Source organism: Scomber japonicus, chromosome 9, assembly GCF_027409825.1.
Source record: "Scomber japonicus isolate fScoJap1 chromosome 9, fScoJap1.pri, whole genome shotgun sequence".
Taxonomy (NCBI): Eukaryota; Metazoa; Chordata; class Actinopteri; order Scombriformes; family Scombridae; genus Scomber; species Scomber japonicus.
This window is the reverse complement of record NC_070586.1, coordinates 14,907,134-14,927,524: the sequence shown is the minus strand read 5'-3', so window position 1 is coordinate 14,927,524 and position 20,391 is coordinate 14,907,134. Positions and strand designations below refer to the sequence as shown.

The 20,391-nt window shown below is 39.9% G+C and overlaps 1 protein-coding gene across 1 annotated transcript; it reads left to right on the top strand.

The window, feature by feature from the left end:
- Positions 1-8,454: 8,454 nt before the first annotated feature.
- fgf10b (fibroblast growth factor 10b) lies at positions 8,455-15,460 on the top strand. Its single transcript, XM_053324709.1, has 3 exons — positions 8,455-8,914; positions 14,814-14,917; positions 15,269-15,460. Exons 1-3 carry the CDS (start codon positions 8,455-8,457, stop codon positions 15,458-15,460), a joined length of 756 nt encoding a protein of 251 aa, XP_053180684.1.
- Positions 15,461-20,391: the final 4,931 nt, after the last annotated feature.

Here is a 20,391-nt window from a genome sequence, read left to right as displayed (position 1 = left end):
AAAAAGTTACTACAGTTATTCTTACTGTATCTTCTGCAATACTGGCATAGAGCCATGCCAACCACAGACTGACACGTCCAAACCAAATTGCGAATAATCACCACACCACAACCAGCACAGTTCAATCAGTATAAATGAAACTGGGTCGACTAAGAAAATTATTATTATTATTTTTTATTTCAGCAGTAAATAATTTTAATTGTATTAATAAATAAAAAACGCAAAATATAGTGTCTCATCTACAACATGATAAATACACATTCAGATCGTTGCTTCACTGATCATGGAGCTTTGTTGAGGGGAGCGCTCGGCAAAAATATTAATCATAATTAAAATATTTATTGTATTAATAAAATCTCTTTGGCCAATTTATCAACAGGCCAATTTCTGATGCTTGAAGACAGTGTGCAAAATCTGCACTGTAATGGATGATTTAAATGGTGCAAAGTACAATCATTTGTACACATAAATAAAAATGTATTTTTAAAAAAATCAAAATGTTAATTTCAAGCTCAAGCCAGAACATGAGTTACTCTCATACAGTTGTTATATTGAAAGTGATAAATGATGTACACTTTCTGAATTCAGTTTTAAAAAAAAAAATCAGTTATGACCCACATTTCTTTGTGGGCCAATGGTGCTTTCAATCAATGTGCTCATGATTCGCAGCTCAACTGTTAAGATACCAGTTATATTTTTTATTTCAAAGAGAACTGGTATAAACAGAATGTAAATAGAGAAATTTGTGACCTCTTTTATTAAATTGTTAATATGAATAATAATCTCTCTCTTTTACTCATATAAATATATGTATTTTTCTGCTTGAGTTGTGCTTCTGATCTCATAGCTGGCACTGTGTGTTTACATTGGTCTGGGTAAAACTTACTGTTTTGTTGTCTTTATTTTTTAAATCACTGTCAATAATAATAAGTCAACTACAGAACCTGCACTGTTCTGTAGTGGAACCTGTGGTGCTCCTCCTCTGGTGTGAGATTGACCAATGAGAAAGAGGTGTTGCAGGTCATCCCTCTCAGGTCCCTCTAAGGATGGCCGCTGTGTTTGATTGATGTTGTGCTGGCAATACTGTCATGCATACTGTACGTCAATCTGGGTGATTTGTCCTCCTTCATATGTCTCCATCAGTAAATGTGACGATAAAGGATGTTTGTGACAAAACTACTTAACTGTTTCTGGGTCTTGAAATAAAAATGTCTTTGAATATTTGTAATGAGTTTGTGTGATCCATGTAGTTAGTCTGGGTGATTTCCAACCATCCATCCCTCTTTAAATCCATTATCCTGCTCAGGTTTAAACCAAGCACATAAACAGATGTTGATATTTGGAATATGTACAAAATAAATAGCCATAGCATTACTTGAATACCACAATAATAACAGTGTAAAGAAGATATAGAATAATAACACCTCATTTATGTAGTACACCATATTCTTCATTGCTTCATGATCTTTCATACCTATAAGGTCATTCTCGCCTGAGAGTGCCAGATGCTGCTGGATGTGTAACGCCACAATCATCAGCAGCAGGCTCTGTTTCAGGGATCGGGTTCAGCTGGCCCAGATTTCTCAGGCTCCTCTGGGCCAGATAACCCGACACGGATGAACGCAGCCCCGCTCCACGCATGCTGTCATTCAAGCCAGAGACCAAGAGTTAGTCAGCAGTAATGGAAGGAGTAACATAATACTGGGTCAATGTGGAGCATAATTTCCTAAAAACCGTCCGTGTGTTTGTGTGTGTGTTATCATGACGAAGCAAACACCATCCAATTGTATTACCTAACCACATCTCTCATTCTGTTATGTCATTGAGTGTTGCTTCATTTAAAGAGTTGCACAATGGAAAGAAGAAATGGAGCTTAAAATAAGGAAATGCCTGAAAATAACTCAGATTTGACATTTTGTCGTCATCACTGAGGCAATATAAACAAAATTCCTTTGCTGCTTATTTATTATTTTAAATGTCCCCATCTGTGTTTTTGAAACCGCAGTGCACTTACTAATTGATCTCTAGATTAAAAGTACCAGTTGTGCAGAGTAGGCTACGTGTGAAAAATCATTTGGATAGAAAATCATGGTGTTTTAGTTCCTGTATGGCAATATTTGAAAATATTGACATATTGGCAATATTGACATTAACTTCTCAAAAAAAGTGAGTACTAGCCACAGCTCAATTCCAGACATTTTCAAAACAACAATAAGTGGTTGGTGACTAGTTGTTTTCTATAAAGGGCAAAAAATGGTCATAAAATTACTCTTTACAGCTTGTGCAGAACAATCAAAGCTTTCTGACGCCAAACAATTGTGGTTTTGGATCTAGAATGTTTATTTCATCATTTAGATTTTCCACACTTGCTGTGCAGAATGTCAACACAGCAAACACATGCTGCCTCTGAAGGTTAAGGAACATAACAGATTTGGGGTTAGTGGTATTAAAGAAAACGTTAAATTCACATTGATTGTTTTTAAGGTGTCCATCCTGTCATTGCACTCCTTCTGGTCCACTTGTTATTTTTTAAACAAGTGTTGTAAAAGTGTCTATTTTGTCATTTCTGACTAAAAACTGCTTTGACACAGGACAGTTTCCATTTACATTTTGGCCTTTTAAGAAAATATTTCCACCAGATTTCTTTAATGCAAATTGAGCTGTTAAAGGCAAACTGTAGAAGACTATTTACTGATTATTAGACTTTTGGATGCACAGTCTGCTCCAGAACACAGAGAAAACATGTTGCTTGTGGACAAATAAACTATTCCTTTATATTATATAATATCCTGTTTTTATATTATTATAATACATGATACATACCACATTGCTCTGTTGTAAGGAGTCCGTGCTAAATGTGTCGAAGCATTTGATTGGTCATTCTTAGGGGTGGGTCATATAGATCAAATCCTTTTAAAATAACACGATGTCTGGAAAATTAATTGAGAAATTGTCAACTATTAAAATAAACAAACAAGGGCAATTATGCAGTAAAAATCCACTATTACAGTAAGCAGTCCTTTTTTACTTATTTGCAACTTTGCCTACATTTATTGTATAATATAGCCATACATGTTAAAGGGGTAGCTGCCATCAACATAATGGTAAATTCTAATGGTTGACAAATGTATATTCTCTTACAGAATACATAGTCATATTACCTATCATTATACTCATTATAGTATAGAATTTGGTTGTAAAATTTACTGCATCGTCACCTCATGTTGCCCTGAAGAAGACAGAGGACAGTCCAGTGCCGAGTTGATCCAGTGTTTGACCTGTAAGTAAATTCTTCTGCCCTGCTGAAACTGACACTCTGTACAGAGGGATGATGTAAGTGCCTGTTCAGGACGTGGAAGATAACATGACAAACATCTATTGATCACTGTAAAGCAGGAAACAGCAACCTCATCTTGTAGGTTACCAGACACCCTCCAACACAACAGCCAGGGACACATTAAATATTTATATTTGATGACCAACAGAAAAAAAGCAGCCTCCGGTTTGAGCCAGGCACATGTTTGCAAGTTATCTCTTTGGGACATGAGGTAACACATTTTCCTGTGCTCTATGAAAAGTACCACTAAAGGAAAATGTTACTTTAATCTGGCTGCTTACCTCTTAAATCCCAGTGTAAACCCAGAAAGAGGTTTAAGGAAGAACATAATCCGTACACCAGGACTGGCTGTTGATTTGAAGGAAGAAGTCCAGTCTGGTGGCTCTCATCTGGACCCCATCAGGTTGCATGTCCCCAGGCAGTCAGACTGGCATCTCTGTACCAGGCCTGTTCCTTTATTAAAGCCTCGGCCTCCTCTGACCCGGCACACACAAAGCGGGCCCCGGGGAACACAGACGGAGTCACACACATGGTTCCCATAGGTCAGTATGGTTGTTTGTGAGTTGTGCGTTTGATTCTCTCATAGACCACATATGGATTTGAGCTTAAGTAACTCAGAGTGAGGTGCTTTTCTTCGTAAAACATCTGCTTAATGATAGTGTACCAAAGGGAGGGGCTGATATACTCACAATGAGGCCAAGTAAAATCAGAGACACATGACATGACTAAGGTGAATTTCCACAGATGAATTTGATAATGTGATACTTTATGTTTGGCAGACAGAAAAACAGATTGCATGGTGCTCAGTGGTGGATCCACCTGCTGCCACAAGGGTCAGGATTAAGTAAAGTCGGGACCACAGGCCATAATTTAACTTCAGAAACAGATCAAAAGTAAGTATGATGTGGATTTAGTCAGTATGTTACACCTAAACAAGTGGCTCTGGTTAATATATAGACTGATTCGCAGTTCATGAAAGCTTTGACTGGTCAAATAGGTCTTTACTGGGAAAATAGAATAATAACACACAGGAAGTGATACAGTTAGTGATGTTGGGCAGCAAAACAGTGTTGTTTTCATGGCTTTACAGGAACAGACAGTAATCCTATCTACAGAAACGCAGACAATGTACGATCTCAAAATAAAAACAGAGAAGGAGCTCACCAATTATCACTTGACGTATGACTTGACATGGGTACATTGTTTCTGTGATGTTTTTCAGCAAGCTAGTACACAACAAGTAAGTACATGAGGAAAGTAAGTAAACTTTATTTCTATAGCACCTTTCAAAACCAGAGTTGAAAGGTGCACATTAATTACAGTAACATATAATACAACAAGACTTTCAGGGAGTGGTCAAACAGAAAGAAATAAAATATAAAAGGAACAACATGAAACCACTAAAGTAATAAAAATGTCAAGCCATAAAGGTTTGGGAAGTTGCCTCCATAGTTCTTCATCCTGACCTTAAACTCCACCAAATCCCTCTTTAATTTTTTGGACGTCCATCTTGGTTCATTGCTGCCAGTAGTACAATTGATTCTTTTCTTCTTTGTTTGTTTATGTCTCCTCACTAACATCTTTGTTTGAATGTGACACAAATAAAAATGCAAATGTTATCATGTAAATGTTCATTTCAGCTCTGCTGACAAACACACAAAAAACAACACCTGGTGTTTATGCCATTTTGACAAAGACAAAAAGTATTTCGACCTGATTTTTTTTTCTTTTTTGGCTATAGTAACTGTGTGAAATCATATCTCCGCTGATGCATATGAATTTCCGGTATTTGAGTTTTCATTGCTTTTATTGTAATTATATTTTTGTTTTCAAGAATAGCATAAGAACTCAGCTAGAGCCACAGCCTGTAGGGAGGGATCAGGAGCACATTTGTCTGTTCTATTGCCTATTGTTTTGAACTTTGAAATGCAATTCAGGGAGATAGATCTATAAAGATACACTAAATGCTAAAGCTGTAGAGCAGTGAGGGAGATGAGACCGTCTCCAGACCCTGCAAATCTCACTTATATTGCGTTTAGGAGAAAAACATAGTCATGGTTACGTTCACAAAGAATTTTCTCCATAGCCTATAAAGAAATCCTGCAAATCTTGTGAGTCTGTCAGCATCATTGCAAACCCACATCCCTCTGAGGCACCTACAGAGGACATTACTGTCTTAGTGGAAAGAACGCTAGGAACTGAGGGTACATCTGTTCAATTTTAGACTCTGCTCTGAACCATGATCTGAGAATTTGACACATACCTTCTATGTGAAATAATTTCAAATGCAATCATGATGCATTAACCTGAGTACAACGCGCTGGTCTGAGCTGTCAGTGGAGGAATGTTACAGCATTTTAGATCTCATATTGTTTATGGAAAGCATTTAGTATAATTTTCCAGTGAACAAAGAATTCACTGAAATAAATGTATTTACCCCAAAATATGATTTTTTTAGAGTGACTTTACCTAGGGGATATTATTGTGTACTACTTATTTCAAGATGTTGTCACTAAAATGACTTAAAATAGTCAAAGTGCACTTGAAATGGTCAAAGTATTTAAATATCACTGGAAGGTATGTTAAAAAGTGAAATAAAATATTATGACTTCACAAGATTAAATGACTTAAAACTGACAGTTCGGTGCTATTGTGTGTTTTTTTTTTTTTTTTTTTTTTTAAGTAACAAGTAGAGAGGTGGAGCAAACGTTAAAATATTGAATAAGGAGGTGAACACCCTTACTGGTCTGACTTAGTTAACCACAACAGTTAAAGAAGAATAAGTAGTTAATTTAAATGTAATTTATAGGTGCACAAGTCCAAGGCATTTAGTTTAGGTGGAGGTCATTTTAAGTGATGCAGCTAAATCTGTTATTTCATTATGATTGATATAACAATAATCAATAAGATGCCTGCTCCTCCCAGCTCTGTTTCCTCACGCAGTCATTCAGGTTATCACAGTGGAAAGGAAGCGCAGATAAGACTGGTTTGTTTGTATCCACAGATAACGCCACACTAAGAGCAGAAAAGACCAGACTGCTGCTCTGGTCGTAGATCGTTGACAGACATTAAAGCAGACACTAAAAAGGGAAGGAGAGCATGGAACAGGACAGATCCCGACATTAAAGACACAAGGATCAGGCCAAATAGATAAGACTGCCAGCACAAGTTTTGTTTATCACACTGGATTGTTAAAAATGTCACTGTAGAGCCACTGATCACTTAAAACCTACATGGAGCATACCAAATATACAGTTGTTTAGTTGCAGCCCTCCTGCACATTTCATTTCAGATTTACACCCCCTCATACATGTTTTGTGTTAATTTAATGAGGAAAATCAGCCTAAACAATAAATGGGAACGTTTTCATCTGGATTTACCTCATCAGTGTACATATTTTGCACATTCACTGCACATATTGTACATTGTTGTCTAGTCCGCTATGACATTGTCCATCCTTTGCCTGTCTTGCCTTAAGGAGCAAATGATGCATGGTTTGTAAAAGAGAGTCTCATTGGCTGACAGCCACTCAGACACCTGAGTCACAGATGAAGGCAGGGGTCTGTGAGTGAAACCGGAGAGCTTCATTGCATTACAGCGCAGCAGGAGAGATAACGCGCTACGATAAAGTGCCTTGAGGGAAAGAGAGAGGCCTTAGCAAGATGGCTCTGATAAGCCAGACTGGAACCGGCAATAGTAACTTAATATGATTTTTATCTGAAGAGATAGAGGAGGATGGCCACTTGTCAGGATTAACACATCTTAATGAGTAACAAGTGGGTTGATTTCAATTTGTGATACATATCCCCTTTGTGCTCAAGCTTAAAGTCACATACATGGCATACTAAGTCATTAACTAGCCGTACACAGTAAAAACACTATACACTTTTTAATTAGCAATCACCGGTGCAATCTGTAGCTGTGATATCAAATACATTACCAGTTTCTTCCTGCCCTGCAGCATCTACACAGATTAACACTGCTATCACCTCTCACCCACTCTCATAAGTTAGATTTGGTGGCATGTAGGCATGCACACAGTTACTCACACACACACACACATGCAGAGCAGTACTTGCTCCCATATGTGAGAGGGGAAGTTGAGTAAAGGAGGGAGGGATCAAATAACTAACAGAGTCACACAGCCACACACAAGACAACACACAGTCTCTTTCTGTGATCAGCCTTCAGGTGAGGATATCACACCAGGAGTTCTTATATCAAGGATCTAACGGAGAGGAGGTGGACAACTCAGACTGAGAGAACAACTCCACTCTGCCGCCCCCCAGACTTGTTACCTCAGTGCTGATGAAGGTGGAGTCATCTAGGGGTAGAGAAAGAGAGAGGGAGAGATGAGGAGAGAGCGAGAGGAGCAGGGCAACAGAAGTAGACAAATGGATTATCTGACATACATGTGGACTGACCAACGTTCTTCTTTTAGTCTTGAATCCTGTTTTTCCATCTCAGTGAAATCTGACAATGCTTGACTGCACATCTAACAGGTAGTAACTTTGTGTTATGCTCCTTATTTGATTTCACTAGATCTAAGGAATTTCACTCTTGGCAAACTTTCAACCCAGATATTTGTGAACTTTATATTTTTGGATTTTGTTTTCTTGGTTTGAGCTGCTGTCTGGATATAACAGGAGTCACAATGGAGCAACCAAGAATGAAAGTTAACATTTCACAAACAATTTAGAGAGTATTAGATAACTAAAGGAAAGCAGGAAAATAAGTTTGTTACTGGAATACACTGACATAATAATTTTTTCGCTCAATTTTTTTTCATTCAGACTGATTTTTTTTCCCTAAGAGACACTCGGACTGCAGACTTTCTGCTTATCTTCAGCCTAAAACCTCTTAACAGAGGAGAAGAGAACTCAACGGAATATCATCTTGAAATACAACAACTTGTTGAACATTAATTACACTCAAACATAACGCAGAATTCTGAGGATTTCCTACAGGTGCTACATTATTCAGACTCTGCAGGGGGAACATCTCATCAAGCCTGGACTGTGGATGGTTCCCCTCCCTGCCCTCCCAGCCTATTCTTGCCCCCAGCAGCATGTCCCAGGCTCTGAGGCTGCCTCTAGTCCTCCACACAGCACACTACCATGATCAGATGGGCTGCTGGAGGGAGTAAGGCTGCCTCTGCCTCGTCCTGCTCCAGGGCTGGGTTAGGGGCTCATTCTGGCTCTGGGATCAGCTCCAGGTCAAGGTCCTCAACACTGTTTTCCTATCTGTCTTTGCCTCTCCTGCTAGCCCTGGGGTTTTTCTCCTTCTCCTTACCCGGGGCAGCCTGCCATCAGCTCCGCAGAGACAGACTGAGGCTCGCCAACCCACAAACTCTCAGGGTTCCACTGAACATTTCTGAGACTGAGGTTGTCTCTAAACCCGGTGCCACCGGGGGCCCCTTTGGTCGGACTGGGGGACCACAGGGTAGACATGTGCGCAGCTACAATCATCTCCAAGGGGACATACGGCAGAGGAAGTTGTTCTCTTTTCAGAAGTTTTTCTTGAGGATCGATAAGACTGGAAAGGTCAACGGAACCAAGAGCAAGGATGACCCCCTCAGTAAGTAAATCAGTGGTAGTTTAATATTTAAAAATAGACAAAAAAAGCATGTCAAAAAGCACCTGTTGATTGTTTTAAGTCAGGCACTTTTCTTGCATGATAGTAATCACCTTAAACATTTTCTAATTTGAGAAATCAGGTGTTCATACTTTTAGAAAAATTCCTCTTGCCAAAAAAAACACAAATGCATGAATTGTAAATATTGTACAGTGACTTAGACATTGAATTTAAACAAAAAAAGAAAGAAAAAAAAAGATTCTTCACTTATGTCTAGAGACCGCAAGTCTAACCATGGGTTGGTAGTTTAGATGAAGCATTCCCGATCTTTCTGTTTTAAACCAGACATCCCACTGATATCTCCCCTGTCCAAACACTCAGCACATAGATGGTAGCTCTCAGATGGCTTAAAAAGGAGCAGGGGCAGATAACTCAAGCCATTATCAGGCAGTCTTCACAGCCCAGGGTAAACAGCACTGATAACAACCACAGAAGAACAGGGCTGGGAGGGGAGGGGAGGTTAGGGATGTCAGTCTCATTGATGCTTTTAGACTCTTTCTGCCTCTCTGTGTCTATATCTCACTCACTCTCCCACTCAAATTGCCCGCCTGCCAGCCAGTGTCTAGCAAATTACATACCCTCAGTGACAGATCAGACATTTGTTTAAAGCAGTTTGACGTGCTCACTTGGAGAAACACGTCTTTAAAGTGATTACATGTTGTATGTTTCGCCATATCAGTCAGTAAAATAGCATTCTCATTAGTCTTCCAGCATTCCCATCAAGCTACGTGTGTGTGCCTATCAGCCGGCACTCACATGCTCCAGTGGGTGTGTGATCATATAGCAGCCAACGACGACACATGTGCTCGCTTATTACTGACACACACACACACACACATATACAGGCGGGGGACAGATTAAAGGAGTTGAGACACATAACAAATGCAGATGCTTCCACACAGGTGTACTGCATGGTACAATTAAGCAATTAACATCAAATCATGCTCTGCGGCATGTATACACATGCTGAGCACGCCCAGTTGATTCTGATTTTGTATCAAGATGGCAAGTAACTTTGAAAAAGGGTCCATTGTATGGGCACGGGTTGCAGGAGCCTCAGTCACAAAGACTGCTCAACTGGCTGGTGTTTCAACAGGAACAGTAACTTACGTGACATCTGCATTTAGATCTATGGGAAAGACATCAGTAAATAGGGTCGGAAATTTCTTGTTTGCAGTGCACATTTGAGGACCATGATTCTTGTGCATTAATGGGATATGTAAGAAAAAATAGAAGAGCAACTCTTCATCAGGTGACTGAGAATGTCAATGCAGGACATGATCAGACTGTCAGCAAGAACAGTCAACAATTATACAGAGAGGGATATTATAGTGGGTTGCTTTGCATAAACCACTCATTACAAAGATGAATGCACATTTGAGAGTTCAGTGGTGCAAAAAGCACTGGTCTACATAGATGTGGAAATAAGTGATAGGGTCAGATGAATCATCCTTCACCATAATCTCGACAAGTGGGCGAGTGCATGTGTGGCGTACACCAAGAATGAATTACCCCTTGAATGTTTGACCCCTGTGGTGAGAGGATCTGGTGGCTCCATTATGCTGTGTGGGGCATTTTGCTGGCATGGTTTGGGTCCATTTGTCCCTTTAGAGGGAAGAGTCACTGCAAATCCATAAAAAGTTGTTCTGAGTGATCACCTTTATCCTATGATGAAACATTTCTCTCCTGGTGGGAGTGGTCGATGTGAATCTTATGCTTATCTTATCTTATCTTATCTTATATAACCTTCACAGTCACCAGATCTCAACCCACATATGGGACACCTATGATATATGTTAGACAGGGCTCTCCACCACAAACATTATAACACCAAATGAGGGAATATCTTTTGAAAGAATGGTGTTCATCCCTCCAGAGTTCAGAGAGGCCAAGTTGCATTAAAGCAGTCCTTTAGCATGTGGTGGCCCAACACCTTACTTAGACCCTTTATGCCATTTTTTCCTTTCATTTGTAAGCCATCTGAACATATTTATCCTCCTCGCATGCCCTTTTTCTCACTCTTTCTATTCGTTCCTCAACCCCATAGTGAGCGTATATGAAACCTTTTAATGTTCCTCTTGGGAGAGGTAAACCACACATTCAATCAAAGTGACTTTGGGGAAATGGCATGGGGAGGTGGAATGTCAGGAGAGATCCTTGTTTTGACAAGGTCATGACAGAAGCGTCTTTATTTACTGGCCGTATTACATTGTGATGCTTTTACTGCCGCCTTTTGTTAGTATAGTTTCTTTTAAGTTGTAAAACTGAAGTGGCATGTCTAACTCTGTTTATCATAATAATGGTGTGCGACTTCACCCCAAAGTTTAAGTATGTTTGAGGGTGATTTATCCCTCTGTCTTCTTCTTTACTGACACACAACATCTCATTTTTAGGAGTGTGCGCACATTTTTTTCAAAAGGCAGTTGCAGTTAGAGTGGATTGAGCATCTGGGAGGGAGGTGAGAGGGATTGTAGCGGACTCTTTGGAGGTACAAGTTCATGAATGACATGGCTGAACATCATTGTAGCCACATCAAAGCTGTGCGTCTTCAGTATCAATGGTGGTGCCATCAAAAAGCGGTGTCCTAAGGGGGTCTGGGGACACTGTGTGTGCCCTCGTATCAGGTTCACACGGTAAAGGATACTACACAACAGCAGCTTCAGTCTTTGCTCCGGTCCCTGGGGCTAGACATGATCCCGGGGCTGACGTCTTTTGTAGACCCTTGATAGTCCCTTGAAGTGACTAAATATCAAGTTTTGTCTGATGAGTGGAGCAAGGCTTGCCTTGTCCTGAGCCAGAAGTTGCTAAGATGTACTTCATTTAAAATATGATTGCTTAATTGTTATATTTATTATGTTTTGTCTAGGAGGTGTGTAAGATGTGGAAACACTGGTTTTGGGTGCTGGCTGTGGCCCTGCGAGGACCCAGCTCACTGTTAAAAAGCCAGTATCCAGCCTCCCACAGATTTATGGGGATGCCAGCGCAAAACTGTCCCACATGGCTTTCCAACCCGCTGGGAGCCTGTGCTGAGGTTACAGAGAGGAAGAGAAAAAGACAGGGAGATTTTGTTGAAGTCAGCTAAGTAGTTATCTGATGGCCTAAGTGCATAATTAAAATATCTATGATTCACACCTGAGTTCTCTTAAATTTATAGACAATTAGCAGCTCTGAGCGTATAGTGAAATATCGCTAAATAAGACGCAGGGAAAGGCTATGCGGTAAAAGAGTTTGGTTAATTATCCACGGCTGTGATGGTGTGAGAGGGTGAGCCTGTCAACATCGTGTATGTGTGCTTGTGTGTGTGTGTGTGTGTGTGTGTGTGTGTGTGTGTGTGAGTGTGTGTTTGTGCGTGTGCATGTCAGGCCACCAGTTGTGTTTCTGTGTTGTAGGGGTTAGGCCATGTGTGCAAGATGCTTCTGGACATGGCTCAAGAAGTCTGTGTGTATATGTGTGCATGTGTGCGACTGTGTGTATGTGTGCGTCTTTGTGAACATTCATCTCCTTTAATCAAAGCAATGGCCTTTTTGCGTGGGGAAAAAAACAGATGGTGCTCTTATGGAGGTTTGGGGAGAGAGATGTATAGCTTTTCACTGAGGTGGGGAAGAGGATGGATACCCCCTCTGTGTAAATACACCCAGTGTGGTCCTTATCAAGTGTTATTACTATATATCCTGATTTACGCCTCACTCCACTCCATTTTTCTGCATGAGAATGGCCCAATTAAAATTCACATTCTTACTTATCTGTTCAAATGTTTTGTGTAGCCCCTGAATGTCGACTTTTAAAAAAAGAGGTGAACTAAGAGTGAGAAAGAATAACAATACAAGCTGCAAAGCACATGGTTTTTGGCATCCCACTGTGGAAAAACCACCTTTAATTCTCACTGGCATTATGTGCCTCCATTCCACAACCAACGCACCATTTACTGTTGTAACTCCAAACAGAGCGTATCAAATAAGCCACACATTAGGAAAAAGCAACCAGCATGCAAAAGAAAAACTGCTGTCTCCCCACGTAAACAGTTGAACCTGGCTGGCTGGCTTTAGGCTACATTTTACATATGTGGTTTGTAAAATTTACCCCATACAAAGCATTGTTATCACACTTAAGGTGTAATCTGGAGGAAACTAGATGAAGAGCATGCTTTCTGTAATGGTGTTCTCCCATCAGATCATTATTACTCTCTACTTGTGGGTCAAGCTAAGCATTCAGCAGCAGTGAATGGAGATTTTGTAGTTTCACAGCCAGGTTGAGTTTGCAAGTTGTGTGCAAGTGCACATTCACCTGCTGCAATATCACTTATGTGTGTGCAGGTGTGTATGTGAGTGCATTTGTGCGTGTGTGTGTGCGTGTGAGTGTATATACAACCTGTCTCGCCCCTGCCTCCGGTGGGTGACTTTGATCAGTGATCATTACAGCCTTTCTAATCCTCACTCCACCCCCAGTCTCACTGTCATGGCTCCTCTGTCCTCCTCTGTTCTCCTTCCTTTCATCCCTCCCATGTTTACAGAGCAGCCAGACTCTGCCATAGATTGTCTTACATCCTCACTCCATACCTGACACCTGATCCCATACAGAAACCAGCTCCTCTCAGATCTTCAATGGCCGTTGTGTCACAGTCCCCACCACCACCTTGCCGCTTCAGACCTCACTGCCCCGAGGTGCCACTGTTTGAACTAGAAATTGATACAGTCAAGACCTCACGGACAAGGAGAGAAGCTGCTGTATTTTTAAGAGAGGGATTGTTCTTTTGGGGCACACCTGCGTCCTCCACTGTCCACTCATGTACATGGCTGGCAGCTTCAGAGGCCCCCCAGCCACCAGAGAGTGGGCCTGACATTAGGGCAGGCTGCCACACAAACAGCCATGATACAGAGGAGGGGCTGCTGACCTGATCAAAGGATGTTGTCGACTCTGTGGGGTTGACACCCCCATGTCATGGTATGTGTCTGTATGTGTGTATGTGTACACATGTGTGTGCTTATCAGGATAAAATAACGACAGCTCACAGGAAGTGGGGAATGGAAGTCAGGGAGGGAGGCATGAAATCAAACATACCATGGGAACCGAGAAGGTTCACTCAGACACACACACACACACACACACATCAGCATAAGATGAGACAAGTGGGTTCTGTGGTCAAAGGACACATTAGGAAGTTATATCTCTCTGACCTCTGACACTGAAACAACACAAATAACCACAGCTGTCTGCAGCAAAAGCATGCCCTTGTTAACTGGGGTATAAATTAGCCCCTCTAATAGCCTATGAGAAACCTGAATTATTTGTATAGGGAATTGGAAACCTAAATACCAAACAGAACATAAACAACCTGGGAAACCTTTGTGGTATCCTTTTTTTAAAGTAAATGGCCAGCTGGAATCTGTTACACAGGTGTAGGTTGTAAAGTAACTTTATAATATCACTGAAATGATAAATGTGCTTAGAGAGTAATTGCGACCTTACACAGAGCTGTGTGTTCCCACGTGTAAATGTTCTAAAATGAGAGTGCAGTGCTGCTATTCATTACAGTCTCACCACTGTCTGTAGAAATGTATAAATGTATCAGTTGTGTTTGTCCTCTCAGACAACAATGATTGTTCAATACTCTTATCTACAGCAACTATGATTCAAGAAAACATTTGATCACCTTTACTTCCTCTGTCCTCTGAGTGTCAGATTTATCTCTGCAGACTTAGACTGAGAAAGTTGGTTGTTTTCTGTCAGATCGGCTCTAACTGTGAAGAAACACATGCGTAAAAATAAACAGATGTCGTGTCACCCTTGCACATTTTGAATTTTAACAGATATTGATTTGTTGTTTTTTTTGGCTGAATCTTAGGTATTCTGGAAATCACATCAGTGGACGTGGGAGTGGTGGCCATCAAAGGGCTGAACAGCAACTACTATCTGGCTATCAGCAGGAAGGGAGAGCTGTACGGAGCGGTTAGTATCCGGGTCAGAGGTCAATCTGGATGCACCAGAGAGACAAATAATGTTAGATTCTTCTGTGCTTATCAAAGGAGGTCTTATCTTTACTTCTCCTGCTGCTGGGTCAACTTTGAATTGCAGAAAAGCCAGCGCACACATGTGAAACTCTGAAAGAACTGTGCAATTTTCAAAGTACATACTAGTTTCTACACAAACCAAAACATTCAATGTAGATTAAGGAGTAGTAAATAAACAAGGTAAAATGTGCAACCACAATAGATTTGCACAAGAAAATTAACTGTATTTTGCCTTAACCTCACACGTCGGGGATGTAACACTGAAAGATGATACCTACTGTTTTTCCAGAGTGAGTTCGGTGTCGACTGCACCCTGAAGGAGAGGATTGAGGAGAATGGCTACAATACGTACGCATCAGCCAAGTGGAGGAACAAGAAGCGGCAGATGTTTGTGGGTCTAAATGTCCATGGGAAGCCGCTGAGAGGGAAGAAAACCCGCAGGAAGAACACGGCCACCCACTTCCTACCAATTTTGGTATGAACCCGAGAGCTCAACTGGAGAAGGCAAATATGCAGCACTGGACAGAGAGGTTTTCAATACTGAGAAAAGCTGTAAAATAAAGACATTAACTGAGAAATCTCTCATTTGGAAACAAGGCACTAACACTGTTACACAAACAAGTGATCTCTGCTCCGGACTTTGATTGAGATCATGTACTTTGTTTGGAGGAGAAGGTGATATCTGTGTTTTCTGTGGCACAGGATGCAATATTTATCCTTTTTCTGTGCCAAACAGTTTGCAACTGGAGAATGTGTTTTAAATGGACGACACAGATGCTACTGTCCTAGTTAATGAAATCTAGATGCAGATGTATCTCAAGATATTATTTATGATCCACATTGATCATCCTATGAGACGTTTATCAGATACTTCGTAACATAAAAAGGAATGATAGTAAAACAGATAAGATGAGGCAATGATGGGTCAGTTTATGACAACAGCATTAAAACACATTAAAGCAAATGTTTGATAATTAACCACTGTGTTTTACTATATTGTACTGATTTATTTATTTTGTGAAATATTTAACTGGAGGGGAACATTTACAAGTCAAACATTCCTTTCCTTGCATTCTGCATACTTTTTATAGGAACACTATTATGTGAAAATAAAATTACCATTTTCTCCTCTGCATCACAGTCGTCTTACTTCTTCAAACACCTAATGTAGACTTTACTTGTGGGGGAATTGCAAGAAAGGGCTACGTTTTTTGGGGGTGGGGGGGGGGTTTGCACAAGTAGCAAAAAACCCTGGTGAACGTTCAGGTCACAGTAAATCTATCCTTATCTGGCTCTCTGAGCTAGGAGGGGACAAAAGGCAACCATTAATGCCTAGCCAGATATTCCATGTGGCAACCATTGCACTAATGATTGGTTCCCAAACAAACGGGAAACATACAGACCAACCACAACAAAATGGGAGGGAGGTAACTTCCTTGATACGCCCTGTAGATGCTGACATCATTTCCTAATATCACCCCATTACTGAGGAGCTGCAGCATTCCCGTATGGCAGGAGAGCTTGCATGGCAAAGATAAGCACAAATGCAGCTGCAGCTGCAGCTGATTCAGAACTCTGCTGCTCCAGACCAAAAAAGTGGGTTTCCTTTCTGTCAAGGAATTGATTTTATAATACTGTTGTTGGTTTATAAAGCGCTGAATGGATTAGGGCCAAAATACATTTTTGATCTGCTGCTATGTTATGAACCACCCAGAGCTCTCAGGTCGTCTGGGACAGGTCTGCTTTCTGTTCCCAAACTTAAAACTAAACATGAAGAAGAAGCTTTCATTTTTTAATGCTCCACATACCTAAAGACATTTCTGTTTGCCACTGCCTTTGATTAAATGAACTTTGAACTGTAACTTTTACTGTCCTGCTTAAAGCACTTCCAATTGCCTTGTTGTTAAATGTGCTACACAAATAAACTTGCCTTGCCTAATGCACCTGTTGAATATACAACAGAAAATATGAAAATGGCTCCGTCAACTTCAGCGGGGCCTTGGAAGAGATTCTGAATGTGTGTGGATGAGGGAGAGAGAGATATGACCTGTGTCTGACCACCCACTTCCCCTAGTAATCATCTACAAACACACTAATCAATGACAGCTGCCTCGATGTCAGATCAAAAGACCACGGGGAGAACATTAACACCACAGGCTTCCGGGCCTCATGTCCTCTTATCCTGCCTCTCTGAACATCTATCTCAGCAAAGCCATGAAACATTGAGAGAGTAGATGGAGACAGGAAGGTGAAAGAAGATTTGTAAGAAGCTCCGGCTTTTCCCTTCATTCCCAAATTCTTCCAAGTTAGCCTGAGACTGTGACCGTGGACTGGAAGGAATGAAAAGAACAAACGCGACTGAAGAATCCAGTGTTCAGAGAAGCCTTTGCTTTAAGCTATAGCACAATATATTGTCTTTTAATGACCGTTTAAGGAATCGCTGCAACGAATGATTAATACCGAGGAATGCTGCAGTGCATTCCTCTATGACAGCCAGGGCCATTGGCAACATATGGAATACTATTTCATGCCCATCTCTGCACCATACACAGCACTGTCTATTAGCCTACATTTGCTCTGTTCTCTTTGATTCTTGTGTAATATGGTGTGGCTGTTGCACCTCTGAGGCCACATTCACATTCCTTACGACAGATGTTGCCCAAGGTTCGGTTGATTAGGAAGTTCAACTGAAGGCTCTTGTGTGCCACTTTTGAATTCATTTAGATGTTTTCTTTTGGGGCTACAAAGGTTTCAATGCTGCTTTATTGGGATCATATTTTAGAAATTGTTTTATTTAGGACTGAAGTTCCGAAAAAAGAAAGAAAGAAGGAAAGAAATAGCACTTAAGAGGAAGGGGACTTATGTGTCTGGTATGAAATTACATCACAAATAGTTGCACTGTATTTTCCTTCATTTGTCTTTAATTGCTCTTGGTGTAAAGTAATGAGACACCCAATGAATAGACAGGGATATAATCTAAATGATGTGTACTGTTGAATATAGTAGTGGCCCGGTACTTGGCATGAAACTATGCCTTTAAAAGCTGTGGTGTTGAGTATGTGCTTGATCCCCCGTCCAACATCAGTGCAACTTCAACTGTCATATGTCATCGTGTGCATTCCCAAGACTGGTGAATGTTTGAACTTCCTCCAATGGGGGAGAAAAAAACAGCAATAACAGAAAATAGAGGCAGTAATCTTTTATCAAAGTGGGTCTCTACATTTCTGGCACGGGAATTCTCTGTGGCATAATGTGATCCAGCTTTGGGTAACAAGTGGAAAATCACTGGAGGCTAAAACAACTAATGAATACTTACACTGAGAGGTCTGGTGCAACACATGTTTGTAGTGTAGTGGGCAGCTACTGAGTGAGCTTGGGGAGAGAGGAACGTCTGAGGGGTTACACAGGATTTTTCTGTAAATACATTATGTGTCTGCTATATCAGTTAAATTACATTACTTAATGCTTGCTGCTTTGGCAAATATACTAGATCAATATGAGGTCATTTAACTAATTAAACTACCCTTTGGTAGGTCCATCATTGCACACTCATGTAGTTGAGACAACCACTGCTTACACCCTCGCACTGGGCCAGGGCTAACATTGAGGAGACTGAGGTCATGTCCTCATTATTGTTACTTTGTTACTGTGAATTTGTGGATTTTAACAACTTGTAGAGGTGTTTACATCGATTACACACAAGTTATGTAGCTGATTAGTTTCAAGTCAATATATTTAAACGTATCTTTCATTAAATAGAGCTTTTATACTCAATATGTCTGAACTCAACAGCACAAATTACAGCCTTCAAAATAACAATATATTTGAATCCACACTTGAAATATATACAATATTATAGCATTGATTACATTTTTTTTTATTAGACTACACTACATTTAACTGATAAACTAGTAGCTGAGTGTGTATTCCTGACAATTTATTTTAAACCACACCTAGATAATGTAGGAAGATTAAAATGACAAAAAAAGTGACTACAACAGAGTGGTTAAATTATTACACAGAGGTGCTCTTGGAGCAGAAAATAGCATGTATTATTTAACCACAGTTTGGTTAAAAGGATTTTGATTGCAAAGAAACGTTGTTGCATGGCATATCTCTCTACTGCTTCACTGTCATCTGTCCAAAAAGATAAATAACTATAATATGGAAAAATATAAAAGTCAATAAAAGTTTTGGTTTCAATGCAGATTTTTCATCTTTTGAGAGAGACATTTAAACTTATGACCTCAGCAGTATTTCTAAAATCCCGGCTATGGCCTGCCCATTGATTTAAAAAAAAAAAAATTATAGTCAATATACAAAGGTTACAAAAAATACCAAAGGCAATAAGATGATTCACAGTGTGCATGGAATGAGTAATAAACATTCAAATCCAAGATACTAGTGGAAATTAAGTTAAGCAGGCGTACATTTACTGTGCTGAAGTACTATACTTAACAAATGTAGTGTGCTTTTTTGTGTGTTGTTCTTCATATTTTATTCTTCTTTACAATACTCCAATGCATTTATTTGATACTTTTCAGATTACAGTTTTAGATAAACTGCAAAATATGCCACCATTTACATAAAAACATTGTTATAAACTACCCAACTAGATAAAATTAGCACCACCTCCACCAACTGGGATACATACCTGATATTGACACATCACAGCATCAGTAAAAATAACACAATAATGTACAATAATATAAAACTGAACACAACTGTAACAATTTTACTTTTGATACTTTAAGCACCATTTTCTGCCAATACTTCTGTATCGTTACTTAAAACTATAAATGCAGGGCTTTTATTTGTAATGAGTATTTCTATATTGTGCTATTGTTTATATAAGTTACTCTTACCACCATACTGCAGAGGTTGAAGAAATACTCACATCCTTTACTTCAGTAAAAGAACCAATGCAACAATATAAAAAATACTCCATTACAAGTCCTGCATGAAAAATACTACTTATATAAAAGTATTTGAATCAAAATGTATTTAAAGTATTGCAGTAAAAGTAGTGGTTTGGTGCCTCTGACTGATATTATATATGACATAATTAGATTATAAATACTGGAGCATCAGTGTGTTCGTCAGCATGTTACTGTTGTAGCTGCTGGAGGTGGAGCTAGTTTTAACTACTTTATATACAATTAGCTAGTTTAGTCCAGTGGTTCCCAACCTTGGGGTCAGGCCCCTCCATAGGGTCTCCAGATAAGTCTTAGGGCTCGTGAAATTATTAATGCGAGAGGAAAGAATAAAAAACAAAATTCTGATACAAAACCTGTTTTTCAGTTTTGGGATTTTTTTTCTTAATCTTGTTATGATTATTAGTGAGATATTGAATCATTTGATCAGAAGAACATAATTTCAGAGGGAAAAATCACTATTGTGTGGAGCTGTTAA